This window comes from Amblyomma americanum, chromosome 9 (genome assembly GCF_052857255.1).
Source record: "Amblyomma americanum isolate KBUSLIRL-KWMA chromosome 9, ASM5285725v1, whole genome shotgun sequence".
In the NCBI taxonomy this organism is placed as follows: domain Eukaryota; kingdom Metazoa; phylum Arthropoda; class Arachnida; order Ixodida; family Ixodidae; genus Amblyomma; species Amblyomma americanum.
In genome coordinates this window covers 94,495,852-94,510,801 of record NC_135505.1, presented here as the reverse complement: position 1 = coordinate 94,510,801, position 14,950 = coordinate 94,495,852, and the positions used below count along the sequence as shown (strand labels likewise).

The following is a 14,950-nucleotide window of genomic DNA, read 5'->3' as shown; positions in this document are numbered from 1 at the left end:
CGCGCTCGTAAAGACCTGTTACGCGAGGTAAATGAACACTTTTTGTTTTCATGCTAAGCATTTATGTTTCCCTGAGTTTATAATCTTTGTAAGCATTCGGCTGAAGGTTATTTCAGATGGAGATAAAGCAGTCAATGTTTGTAATGCCGTGACCATCATCAGCCTGACTACGCTCACTGCAGGGCAAAGACCTCTCCCACGTCTATTCAATCAACGTTGTCTTTTCCGAGCCGCAGGCCACCATAACCACGCACAGTTCTTAATTTCATTCGCACACCTTTCTCACCTTCTCTTGGAATCTACTCCGTTACCCTCACAAAGCAGCGGTTATCTTGCTTTCGTAACACATGCTCTGCGAAATCCCATTTATTCGTCTTAATTTCAACCAGGATATCATTAACCAGCGTTTCTTCCCTCACCCACTCTGCCCGCTTCCAGTCTTTTAACGTTACAGCTGTCACTTTTTAATTCCATAGCTCGCTGAGTTGTCCTTACCTTAAGCTGAACCATTTTCGTTAGCCTCCACGTTCGTGTCCGATAGTCGAGTACTGGTAAGACACTTCTGTTTTATACTTTTCACTTGGCGGTTATTGATAAACTGCCATTCATGATCTGTGAGAACCTGCCATATGCGCTCTACCCCATTCATAGTCTTCTAGTTATTTACTTTTCATGATTACGTTTAGCGATCACTACCTCCCCTGTGTAGACATTTACACCTTCTAATACCTCGCTATAAATTCTCAGCTGATCTTCCCTTTCTAGGCTGCTAAGCATTACTTCGGTTTATTGCATGCTAATTTTTAGACCCACTGTTCTGCCCTGCCTGCAAACCACTAACCACGCTTTACAATTCATCTCCTGCATACAGAAAGGCGATGTCATCAGAGAATCATCTATTGCTTACGTATCTACCATTAACTCTTATCCCTAACTGTTCCCAATCCACGCCTCGGAACACCTCCTGGAAACAAGCGGTGAATAGCACGGCGGCATCGTGTCTCCCTGCCAGAAACCCTTCCTTATTGAAATTTTAATGCTTACTTTATGGAGGACGATGGTAACTGTGCAGCCGTTATAGATATCTTCAAGTAATTTCTAAAAGACACTCCTACATTCTGCTTCCAAAGTTCCTGCATGACTGCTGAGGTTTTCATTGATTCGAAAGCTTTCCCGTAATCAGTGAAGGCTATATAAGGGTTATTTATGTTCTGCGCATTTTTCTATCCCTTCATTGATAGTGCTAATATGGTCCAATGCCGATTGTCTCTTATGAAAGTCTTTCTGATCGATTGGCTGATTGTAGTATAATATTGTCCTTACTCTATTGGTGATTCTGTTCGTAAATACATTGAGGACAATCGGCAGGAAGCTGAGCGGCCTGTAATTTTTCGGGTTCTTCGCATTTCCCTAATTAAGATTCAAGACCATATTAGGGTCTTACATCTGCTGGTACGTTCCAGGTCATAAGGCAGGGCATGTACAGGGCGGCTAGTTTTTCTAGCACAATCTCCCCTCCCTCCTTCAAAATATATGCTGGTACCTGATCCTCTCCAGCTGCTTTCCCTTTTACATGCTTCTAAAGGTTTTTTTACTTCCACTTTCCGTCTTCGATCTCCAAGTTAACTGAACCACTTTCCTTCCCTCTTCCAATCTATCAGACTACATACTATTGCCACTCCTTTTCCCGTCAAAACTTTCCTGTATCCAGTAATTAACCGCCTGTGTCTTGGCCACTCCCCCGTAGTGGGTATGTGCCAGCAACGTCTGAGGCCTTCCTTTCTTCCTTCCGGAGTAAGTGAAAGTTTATCCCGCATATTCCAGTCGTACGAAGTCGACGTCGCACATGTACCCACGCAGAAGCTGCGAAACGCGTTGGTTACAGTGAAAGACAAGATAAAGAAGAAGAAGTTCCCGGGCATCGTGTATAGGGTTCCCTGCGCTGATTGTGAGCATGTCTATATCGGTGAAACAGGTCAGTTTCGGAAAAGATTGCAGCAGCACCACAATGATGTCAAGAACAAGCGCGTGGCAACAAACGCACTAGCTGACCACGCTATCTCCGAGGGCCATGACATCGACTGGGACGGCACAAAGATATCGGAAAAGAAAAGAGCAACACGACAAGGCTTTACCTAGAATCTTTTTATACTCAGACGACGGCAAACACGCTTAATCGCAACGAAGGCAATCTACCCCCGATATACTCCCGCTGCTTGCGTCATACCATGAAACCTATATAACTTACCTTCACTCCTGTCTTTCTTTCATTGTGAACAAGGCCCCCTTAAGCCGGGTCCGAAACGTCATCTTTTTTAACGATTTGTCGGCGCTTGAAGATTGTCCGCCAGTTAACGAAGTTAATAAAAAGGAAACAGCAAGAGAACAGCAGTTCACAATTGGCAGCGAGATGCTGGAAGTGCTAACGGAATACGCCTACTTAGAGCAGGTAGTGACAGCTGATCCGGATTATGAGCGGGAAAAATATAGAACGATAAGAATGGGGTGGAACGCATATGGCAGGTTCTCTCAGATCATGAATGGCACTTTACCAATATCCCTTAAGAGAAAAGTGTACAACAGCTGTATCATACCGGCACTCACCTACGGGGAAGAAACGTGTAGGCTAACTAAAAGGGTTCAGCTTAAGTGAAAAACAACGCAGCGACCCATGGAAGGAAAAACGACAGGTATAACGATAACAGATCGGAAACGGGCTGAGTGGGTGAGGGAACAAAGGCGGGTAATGACATCCTAGTCGATATCAAGAGGAAGAAATGGGCTTGGCCAGGACATGTACTGCGAAGGCAAGATAACCGGTGATCCTTAAGGGTAACGGAGTGGATTCCAAGAGAAAGTAAGCGTAGCAGGGGGCGGCAGGAGGTTAGGTGGGCGGATGAGATTTAGATAGGGTGGGCGCAGCTGACAAATGACCGGGTTAATTCGAGAGACATGGTAGAGGCCATTGCCCTGTAGTTGGTGGAGTCAGGCTGATGATGAGTGGAATGATGATGATGAGAGATGCAAAATGACCCTCATTTTCTGTCCAATGTGGTAAAGAGTTACGAGGGGCGCTTTTAAAAAACGCACAGGTAAATATGCACACTGCTTACTATTAGAGCGAGTCAAGTCCCCACTGGGCCTGTTTGTTTCGACCAAACGCCGGCAGCAGAGCGCTAAGTGAGTTATATCCTCTAAGGAGCCATTTGTGAATTCCTTGTTAGCAGACCGCTAAGTGAGTGGTATCCCTTTAATATGTGAACGATATCTGTGATATTTGATACTGATACGTGAGTGATACCAATTCCTTTATGATCTTCCACCCGCCATGGCCATTGATATCTGGTTACAGCAGGATGACACCGACGTACACAGAAGTGTCAAGGCTCGTACCTGGCTCGACAGCTCGTTCCCGCAGAAGTAGGTAGGACGGCTAGGCCCTATGAGCTGGCTAGCCAGGTCACTGCACCCCTGGGCTACTATGTTATGAGTTACACAAAAGAGAAAGTATCAAGCGCTCAACCTTCTACCGCAAGACCTGAACTGTTGAATAAAGGAAGCCTCTTCGAACACAACAAGGTGGTCATCGGAAATGTAACGCCGCACGTGCTTAATAAAATATGTTGCAGGGCAAAATTGTTGTGCATTTTTCTTTTCTTCAAATCAAGCAGTGCTACATAATTAGACTATTTTTCTGTGTATTCGTCTAAATATGTAACGCTGTTTAATTTGAAGAAGAAAAAAGTCGCATGTGGAAACAAGATACTTGAGCTGTATCGTTGCGCAAGGCGATCTATACAAATGCTTGTTATAAATAGTATTAATCCGAAATGAAAGGGGTTCAGGAGAGCCTCGGGCCAAGGCTATTATTTGCAGCTGCAAATAATGATAGAAGTGAAACTTTCCTTATTAAAAATACTAGGGTGGAGGTTTCTGAATGTGCTTTCAAACTTTGCAGCTCCCATTCATTGTGTCTAGTCAATATTTAGCAATTAAACTATATAACATTTGCTACTAATTATTTACTTGAAAAACATTTTTTTTGCACGCAAGGCGGCTGCCAGGAATATATAACTGGTTTCCATCGCCTGCCTAAAATGTTTAATTTTTTATGCCTACCTCAAATTAGCTGGGATAGCCGATAAATGGTGACTAAATTTCGCAAGCTCCTCTTCATTCCCGCTCTGTTACTGTTTTTGACTTGAAAACAGCAACACTGCCGTGAAAGACCTGTTTTAAAGGCGTGCGCCACATATCCCGAAGAAGAAGATGAACAGCTCTGCTGCTTCGACGATGTCCGTTACCACAACGGCCGAGGATGACACGACTGAAGCAAACACAACCACCTCTTGGAGCAGGCGCTCGCGCAAAGATGGACACGACTTTGAGCGGGACCTCTTGGAGGCGATGAACCTCAGCTACAGCGAGCTGCAGCAGCTCTCGGCCTTGAGCGAGGAGGGTCCTAGGGCGCCCGTCAACAGCTTCGAAAGCCTGGGGTCGGTCAGCGCTTCTAGGCCCGAATCCAGAACGTCCATCGGCACCCGGCCGTCCAGCCTCGGCACCTCCGAAAGTAGCCAGGAAAATCCGCCGCGCGCATCTTCGAAAGGTACGGAATCCACCTTTGTTCTGAGGCAATCAACTGATGCGTACGAGCGTAAGTGTACGTCTTAGTAAATAATACATCCATGGTTTGATCTGGTCTCTTTGTTTAGATGCCATATCGTTGAATTTATTGTGGTACTTTAAAATAGGTTTACACCAATTGAGGACGCGTTTATTTCGCTCAGCAAGGCCTTAAGAATTTTTACACATAATTTTCTGCTTGTGGTTTTAAGCGTTATAACAAAATGAGTATCACCTTTGAATAAAAGCTTTAATTTGCCTCACTAGTTAAAAATGTTGTAGAAAGAAAAAAAACAAGATTTGAAGGCCGAAGGGAGTAGGTGTAACATTTAAATGTGCAATTGTTCAGATCTCTGTGCTAGGCAGCAGAGAAATATTTACCCTCAGCTAAAAATTGACACACACAAAAAAGATGTCATCCTGTGTTAGTGTCTCTTATTCTTTTAGGAAGTTTGTGGCTCTTGCTTTCATTCGCCTTTCTTTTTCGGAAAGAAAGCGAAGGAAAAGAGGCACTGGCTATGAGCAATAAATGTGGTGCTCAGAGCGCGAGAAAATCGCTTTTAAAGATATGTATGTCCGGCGTTCTTTGTCAAAACTGCTATATAACTGTTTGTATTAAATGTCAGCAGCGCAATGTGGTGAACAAAAAGTAGCGCTGACTTTGCATCAGTCACTGTTTATTTTAAGCTTCTGTGTTAGTAATTAACTGAAACCCTGAGGCGTTCCGACGGGCAATGTATGAGAATATCAAGAAAGGGAACAATTTATTTTATTGTGTTCAATGTAATGCTTAGGGAGGCAGAATTATATTTAGCGCGCTTCGGAACAGCCGCCTGATAGAGTAAGCAGACTCTTTATTATTTCCTTACGCACCGTGTGCACTAGGCGTGATTTTCAAGCGGAGCACCCTCTTACTAAGTCACCAGAGCGTTGTATACAGAAACACACACAAGAATTTAGGCGCGTTTTTTCCTGAAAATATTCGCCTTATGATAACGTTGTTTGTCTACGCTAAGCTTTTGAGCCATGACTAATGATATCATTCAATAAAAGGACCCAAATTACAGCAACTTCGGGTAGGTTTTCTATAGTTCAAAGCACCTGCATTGATCCTAAATAATTTTGTTAACCTTGGGCTGAGCTGAGCCACCGCGGTGGCTCAGTGGTTTTGGCCCTCGGCTGCTCCCGGAAGACGCGGGTTCTATCCCGGCCTCGGCGCTCACATTTGTTGAGGCGAAATGCTAGAGGCCGCTCTACTGTGCGATGTCAGTGCACGTCAACGAACCCCAAGTGGTCGAAATTTCAGGCGCCCTTCACTACTGCGTCCCTCATAGCCTAAGCGGCTTTGGATAGTTAAACCCCCATTAGGATTAAAGAGCAGCCTTATCTTGAGGGACGAGCGGCACTACCTGCAAAATAACCTCGGTAAAGGAAGCCCAGGAAACGTGAAGCGCTTAAGGTTTTCGTATACGTATAGAGGACTTCAATTTGCAACTCCATCATATAGACAGGTCTTGGAGCAACACAACCAGCATTTGGAACATGCATTGCGCTCCTGTCTACCGAAACAACCCGAGAGTCGCTCTGTCCCATTAGAAAGACCCTCTTTTTTCTGCTTCCCGCAGGTGACCGCTCCCCTACCGAGGTCAGCAGCGAGGCTCCACCACCTGCCGAGAGGTCGTCCTCACACGGTGCGTCGGCGCGCTCGCTGGTCTGGGTCACGACTCTGGTGGTGGCCTTCATCGCCGCCTTCGCCTACGCGGTCTTCCTCTTCCGCCTGAACAGCATCCCAGCACCCGAGAGGAAGACTGGGGCGCCGCGGTCGACCAACGACACTGGCTCCAACTCAGGCTGACAATTGCGCCTCCAAGATGGTCTTTGAACGACAGCTGTTTGTTTTGCACGAATTTATTATTTCCGGCTAAATATTTCTATTTGCGATTGTTTTTTTCATGTTCTCAGAGAGTGTAACGAATAGAAAATTTCAAAATTTTATGAATTGCGCAAGGTACACAGTAGTGCTATTATTAATGTGCGTGCTGAGTACTGTTTTGTGTTCGATTTCGTCCCCTGCGCTTTTTCCGATATTGTCGCTGGCTGGCACAGGCCTCGCGCCAGCACTTCAATATTCCTTACTGCAAAAGTACACATGATCTATTTAAGAGTGCTGTCTGTTTGAACTTACATCATACGCCTCCGTTTCGATGTCGTGTCGTTTGCATCGGCATGCTCATTCATAGGCGACCGCGGCTATGCATGTTAGTACAATATGAAGCAAGATAAAAGCCACAGAATGCACGGAGCACAGTTCAATGTTTCTGTTTTTTAAAGTTGGCGGGGGTGATCAGTGATAGCTCATGTAGTAATAATTTCATTGCCTTAAGATAGCTCATTACAGAGCAGAATATAACTTCAAGTTGCCGGTGGCATCAGAACCCCCGATCTCTGAATTTCGCGTCCGGTGCTCTACCAACTAAGCTATGGCGACGACTGTCCAGTTTCCGCTTTCGGGGATATTCATGAGCAGTGCAACTGAACATTGGGAGTGTTCACCAGCCCCACACTCGTCCGTATCGGTGGACGTAGTGCTTCCTCTATTACCGCAAGTGGGATATGGCACGTCATCGAACACTGAGGCCAGAAGCTGTTCGAGAACCACCTTAATCTACCTATATTGCTCGAAGAATGCCAGATCCGAGACCCTCGTTATGCTACTGAGTAGGCAAGAGAATGAAAATAAGGGGCTTGTAACACTAATTACAAAACTGCAATATTTATACTATCAATATCACACTTATCGACACATAAATTAAAAAAAAATACTTGGAGGACATTTGCGCTTTGCTTTTAAAAGTAGAGTGCCAGAGAGTTTTCGGGCCGCCCCCGCTAATCCTCAGCCGCTCGGGTGGGGGGTGCAGGAGTGGGTGGTGTGTGTGTGGGGGGGGGGGGGGGGGGAATGGCTCCACCTTTTCCGCAGACAAGCAGGATTGCAGCGGCGCTTTTAAAAGCATGCAGGCAAAGCAACCACTCCAGAGCACGAAACTAGTCGAAAAAGCCAAATTTTGTCGAGCTACAGCGCCAAGGGTAATCGCGTTTTTCTAGTTCTAAAAACTGATATGTCTATTAATAACGGCCACCTAAAATCTCCGGTTGCAGCTGGGCGCTTAACTCTATTAGTTAAAAGTTAGTTATTACAAATAACGTAACCAGCTTACTACTTAAAACGATTCACCAGTTTTCTGATGTTCGACAACACTGCTAGTACTGTGCCGAAAAAGATATATTTGACCAGAAACCCTAAGATTCAAGTAATAATGCCATTTTTAGTTGTTACGAAAACTATTTTAATCGTGTCCGGGGACTCGCTTCAGGAGAAATTAGCGCAAGCTTTCTCTTTTTAGAAAAAAAAAACGGAATCGTGACATAGCACATGTGCCTTATAGCGCTCATAAGAACGAATCATTTTCATCCATGATTGTATTTTTATAACACATGTGTATATGTTTAATAGTTTGATAAAATACTTTTCCTCGAAATATAAACATGCGCTTTTTCACCGTTTAAGCAATGTACCAAAATCAGCTGAAGTAATTTGCATTGTCTGGTGAATAGACGGATGGTTATTTCTGTTTTCACGCATGATTCATAGAATAAAGCTGCGACTATTGTGTGCCAACTTTGTGCAAGAACTACCACACTTGCAGTATGGTTGTTTTTGCTGTAAAATAAAAGCAGCTGAAACCTTTGATTAGTAATATGTTGAACATATAGGTTAAAAATGTATGTTGGCTTTATTTGCCATGAGAGGCTCTTTGCGCAAAAGAAAAAGAGATGTAGATTAGACGACAGGGCTCAAGTCCTGCGGTATTCTTTATGTGTCATCTTTTTTGAACAAAAAACGTGTCATGGCGAACAAAGAATCTGGCTAACTAGCCTGACAACAACATTAGCTTATGTATGTTTTCCTCCCATCCAGGCATAGTCCCGAGTGCTGTTGGCCTCTTTATGCCCATGACATGATTGAAGATTTGTAATGATTGAAATGCATTGTCAGCAGCGTCTAAGATACATGCAAATGTATTATTCTGAAGTCTGTGCAGTCTGTGCAAAAATAGTTTCTCGCATCTGTATGTATACATGTGCGGTATCTAAGGGGAGGATGGCTGGGGTGGCCGGGCGGCAAAGTTTGTTTCTTGATCATGCGCTCGGGCGTTTAGCACGCATCGAGTTCGGAGTCTATGTGGGGTAGAGAGAAACATTGTCCTCAGCTCTCTTGATTTCTGACGGTGCCGTAGGGGTAGCGTTGAGGGGCTTCGGGCATGGACGGTACGCATGATCTTAATGTCTATGAGTGCTTATGCCAACTGTGATTGCTCGAAGGCAGTAGAATTCGTTTGATATTGAGTGAATGTTTTAATTCCGCTCGATATATATATATATATATATATATATATATATATATATATATATATATATATATATATATATATATATATATATATATATATAGAGAGAGAGAGAGAGAGAGAGAGAGAGAGAGAGAGACTGTTCTTTTTCTTTCGTGGGGCTTTTTATTGCATAGCACTGCTGTACCTGCACATTCTTTGTCGTGTGAAAGTTCTAATGGCAGCCGCGTTTTACTCTGGCCTCCAGAAGCCGTTAGCAGGAACGTATTAAAAATCCTTGGCGAGCTCCCCCTGCAGCGGCATTTTGTTGATAACGTTTTATTTGGACTCTCTGAAAAATGTGCTTAGTAAATTGAATATGCTTACTTTCATATGAGGTTTTTCGCCGCTAACAGGATTTGTAGTGTTAGTATACTCTACGACGAACTTAAGTAATCTCGATTGTATAACTACCGTATGTTTGATTCCTCAACATTCAATAATAAGTTTTAACGCTCAATTCAATATATTTTGTAGAGGCGTAATCAGGCGTACATAACACTAACAAGCAACTTTCATTTGGTGCTCAGGTTCCATTGTGCGAGGGCGAAAGCACTATCGCGATGGGTAAACCGCTTGAGAGACAACGTGCCAGTTTTGTGACTTTGTGCCAAGTATATTGCCGCGAAACTTTGCAGTGTGTCTTTGTTAATTGTTCAAGGCTGCCGGCACGCCGATTTATCGCTTTGTTTGCAATGCAAGACGCGACCAGATTTATCGCGATTGATCGGATCCAGGCAGAGCTGATTCTACGTTGTTCCAGAATGCTCTAGTAACTTTGCACGCTTTATCTCGAACGTTCGCTATCAGCTTTGAATTGAACACGGCCGGCAGCGGCGGGAATTCTGTTCGACGGCCGCCGAGCATGTTGCTACGCCGCCGTCGAGTGATTCAGTCCATTGTGGCCGCAAGTCAGCCCAAATAAACAGTTTTATTTAGACACCATTTTCGCAGCCTTTCTGCTTTTCGGACTGCAGTCATCACTTCGTGACAATATTGCGCTGTTTATGGCTCTGTGTGAGGTAAAATATATAAACGAAAAAAACTACTGTCGCTACTTCGGCTCCAACCTGCGGCGGCGCGAACAGATGAGATTCGCTGCTAGTGCATGAGAGGACTACGCTATCGCCGCAGCCAATCGCACACTCGCGCACTGTGCATTGTACATCGTCGTCTTAGTCAGCTTCTGTCTGCGGCACGAAGACACAGACGGATAATTCGATGTCTTCATCATCGTCGTTATCGCCCAAGCAATTTCCTTCGGCAGGTCAGTAAATCAGGCAAAACGCCAACTTTTTTAATAATGGATTATTAAAAACAGTAGAAAAAAGGTTAGTTTTAATTTCTCGCTGCAATGGAGTATGAATTACTAGCAACTAGGTCGAAACATCTGGATTTGTGTTTTTTACAATTGTTAACATTTTTAGCAACTGAGTTTTTTCGAGCCCTGTGAGCAAAGAGTTTGCGATTAGCAAGCGCGATTGAAGCAAATAAACGGGTTTTAGCAGTCGCACAGACGTCCACAAAAGCGGAATCGTCTTTGGAATTTGACCGTAAACCTTGTCAACAAAAATATAGCTGTAAATGGTTATGTTGCTAAATAAGCGTGCTGCTGTAAATCTGAAGTTTCTTCAGCTACTAATACCATAAGGCATCTGACAAAAAGCATATTCTCACACACTTGTTAGGTGTTCAAATCTATCTGGTTTTTCTTACCAAATTGTTTACAAGTAAGAAAAAGTACTATTCTACAAGGCTTGCTAAAGCAGTCTACAGGAAAAATGACGAATGCCCGACCGAGGTGGTAGGCATTGAAAGGTGACGTTCGATCCGCACAAACTGGACAGCTTCGATGCTAGCAACAGGCCCTGTAAAGCATTATCTACCTTTGTAAGCGGAATGCGCGTTCGACCGAATGTGAACTGGAGCAGTAAATTCTGCAGGCCTTTTTAGAAGTCATCTGTGAATATGCCTTCTGATAATGACAGTGAGGATGATAATTTCTAACCAGGCACTAAGCACTTTACTGCGATATAGGACTTCGCCATATAATTACCACTGCTGCTCAACCAGGGAGATATGCATAACTAGCACTGTTCAAAGAACAGCGCGGATTGTTGAACTTATTGGGGCATGCTCTTTTCACAACCAAATCTACGTTGCATAATGGTAGCGCCGACAACACTTGTCTTCCTGATAAGAGAAGGTGGCATACAGATAGAGAAAAAAGTGATAGGCGCACACGAAGAGTGGCTACTAAGTAACGAATGAAGGTTCGTCTTCTAGCTCATGTCTTCAGCCAGTTTTTAGCAGTATCATATAATGGAAGCTTGGCGAATTATTCACAACGATAAACGAACTTTCTGCAGCAGAAGAATTGTACTCGTTTATAATATACATATTATTATCTCCTGCATTCGCGAAGAATGATGCAGAGGTGACTAAACATGTTTAGATTGCAGACCCAACCTCTACTAAATGCAGCTGAGTGAATTTGAACCTGCGTGAAATTTAGAGATATTGAAGACCAACACAGATGCAGGTGCCATTGTTTAATCAGAAGAGAAAATTTAATTATCCAGTCGAACTGATATTTTGTGAGAAACAAATGTACTGCAGAACTGCGCAACACATTTTGGCTATATCGTGCCAAAATATATGCACTTTCGAGCTATTTGCAAGCAAAACAAGCTCTCCAATGCGCGTAACTTGTCGAAATGCCCACAATTTGTTGAGACACAGCTCCGAGGGTAACTGCATTTTCGAAATACTAAAAACTAGTATGGTTATGGATTAAGTGGGCTCTATGCTTCTCAAGAATTAAGGAGCCCAATAGTAATAGTTAAAAAATTAGCTATTCATTATAAGTTAACCATATTTCTAGATATGACGTCCTATCTGTAGAGTGACATGCTGAAATCACTGGCAATTCTATGCCGAAAAAAAAGCGGTTGTCTAACTCAAAAGCCTTTTTTTCAATTGCGTGAAGTCTGAGGTGAAACATCCTGTATACTAGCCTGTCAATTTTGACAGAATACTTTTTACTTATTTATTTATTTACCCACAGCGCCACAGTGGCATTACAGTGGGGGGTAGGTTGTACAAAGCAACAAGAATTATTACAATGGCAGTCACAATGCCAATGCAGACACTTCATTGTCATTAATATTAAGAAGAAATGAAGACAAAGCATTCCATTGTCGAACAGTGTGAAGAAAAAACGACATCTTGAACAAATCAGTTCATGATCTGAATTCGCGCACTTTATGGTTATGATCAACCCGCTTGGATCTGTAGTGTCGATGAAAAATGTATTTCTCCCAAGGAATAGCAATCTTTTTGTAATATATATTATGAAATAATTTAAGCCTTAGCTTTCTCCTTCTTACTTCAAGGGGTTCCCATTCTAATTCCTGTTTTATGCCAGACACACTAAAGTATTCACTATAATTCCCCGAAACATAGCGGGCCGCTAAGTTCTGGACTCTTTCTAATTTTTGTCTGTCAGTCCTTGTCGGCGGGTCCCATACAGTACAAGCGTATTCAAGCGTGGACCTAATTTATGTTTTAAATAGTAAATCCCTAATGTCTTGCGGAAACATTCTCGTGTTACGGCGCAAAAAAACCCAACATTTTGCAAGCTTTCCCAGCAAAAGAATCAACATGTTGATGCCAGCATAATTTTGTGGTGATGTACGCACCTAAATACTCATATTCGAGAACCGTTTCTAATAAGTGGCCGTTTATGTTATAGACGTAATTAGGTACATTCGTTTTCTTCGTGAAACGCATGTGAACTGTTTATTCCAAATTTATATTCATGTGCCACTGTCCTCACCATCGGTGCAATGCCTTTAGGTCTTCCTGAAAGCAATGATTTCCGGGAATTTTTCATTTCTTTGTAGGCTACAGAGTCGTCATCGAAGAGTCGCATGTAGAAGTAATATTCTCTGATATGTCAATAATGAACACAAGAAAAAGCAAAAGTCCCAAAACTGACCCTTTTGGGACGCGTGACGTGACGGAAGTTACATTTGATTTGGCTCCGTTTATTGTGACATACTGCCACCTGAAACTTAAATATTTCCTAATCCATTCAACAACCATCTCACTCACATTGAAACAATGCAACTTGTGGACTAAGAGACCATGATCTACTACATGGTGGAACACCATGATCTACTTGTTATGGAACAGCATATTCGACAGTATTTACTCTTAGGCGTAATAGTGAGTATCACAACTAAAATGATCTCAAATACTATACGAGGAACGTCGCGTAGCAGAGCATTTGAGCCACAAAAAATCACAGGAAATATCATCGATTGTGGCCGCCGTGCTGCATTTAACATCCATGGTTACGTGAGACACTGCGCAGCGCATTGCAGTAGCTGTTAGGTTGCGACAACTTGCTGCCATGGCTTTCAGTGGGGCCAAAAGCTTATACGGCCACTGTTTTTCATTAGACAGCTGATAATAAATTCTCATAAGCGAGAATCTATTAAAAACTGGGTGCAAGACGTGCACGTCCAAGTGTAAAAATCCTACACAATCCACAACCAGCACGTGCGTCGGCCAAATATAAGGCGCAAGTCATACTTTCGCGTGTTGGTGGCATGGACAGGAAGGCAATCGTTTATTGGTCAATAAACTCATCATTAACAGCACATGAGTACGAATACAAATGAATAACTGCCCATGGTTTAATAAAAAACGTGTCCTCTTTGGGAAGAGGGAGCTTTCAGAATTACGAAAAGATCGAACAATGAGATGCAAGAAAAACTATCACTGGGGAAACTTTGCAAGCAAACTTGTGTGCAGTTAAAGGCAGTTCCTTTTGAAAAGAATGCCTTTGGTTAGATGAGCCGACCATGCAGTTTCAAATAGTGATTACACAGCTCTTTTCATTTTCGACTTCAAGAGTTTGAATCGAAAAGCAGAGAACGGTCCAACATAATTAAATCAATATTTCTTTTCAATAAAAGCGTGCATTGATATTGAATCAACGTCAACTCTGCAACAATACATCAAAGAAAGAAATGTCTTCGAAACAAAATTGGATGCAGATATGTACAAATTTTGTTAACGGAAAACTTTCACAGAAGACGCAGCAATTTCTTGAAAGCGGTAGCGCGTGTAGACTCAACAGTCATATAGCGGAGTTTATTAAGGCAATAACTTTTAGAGATAGGTCCTAAACGTCTAACATAATGTAGAAGCTGCCGCTCGTCATCATATTTTTTTCCACGGCGTGTTATCGCGACTCGTGTATATGGAGAAAATTGAATGGGTTGCTCAGCGGTAGACAACAATAATGAACTTAAAAAACGAAGCGCAAAAGGTGTATCAGAACGACAAGTAATAGCTGCTCTTTTCATGTCTTAAGGCGTATCACAAGGTTCGGAAATAATAATTATGCTGGAGAGGTTCATTAAGTTGTGAAAAAGTAGCAGACTGAATACTTGGTGTAGAGATTTTTGTTTCCATTAAAAATATGCCTCTATAACGTAGCAATCTAGCATCAGCACCCTTCTGAAAAAAAATAGGCATCAAAATAAGTCAATTTCGAGCCTCTGCCAATTCAAGCACGCAAGCAAGGTGCATTAGTTCGCCTCACTAACGATTTTTTCTTGCAACATGCCTAAACCTATTTAGTGTCCATGCAGTGCGTGCGGTTTGTAAGAAGTTATGAGATAACTTTTTGAACCCTATAATTAAGTTTGTCACCTCCCTCTTTCCCATATATGCTTATTTGAAGAAACGACCTCATAAAAACAGTGGCGGTAAAATCTTTGCATTCAAATCAGGTCTACACAATCCTCCACTAATCTTTTTACTTATTTGGTAATCTTAAAGACAGCAAGTCTCCTGATTTTTTTCTT

At 42.7% G+C, this 14,950-nt stretch overlaps 1 protein-coding gene across 1 annotated transcript; it reads left to right on the top strand.

Moving 5' to 3' along the window:
- Positions 1–4,293: 4,293 nt before the first annotated feature.
- LOC144103518 (uncharacterized) lies at positions 4,294–6,539 on the top strand. Its single transcript, XM_077636216.1, has 2 exons — positions 4,294–4,606; positions 6,249–6,539. The coding sequence occupies exons 1-2, from the start codon at positions 4,294–4,296 to the stop codon at positions 6,476–6,478; spliced, it is 543 nt and encodes a 180-aa protein (XP_077492342.1). The 3' UTR covers positions 6,479–6,539.
- Positions 6,540–14,950: the final 8,411 nt, after the last annotated feature.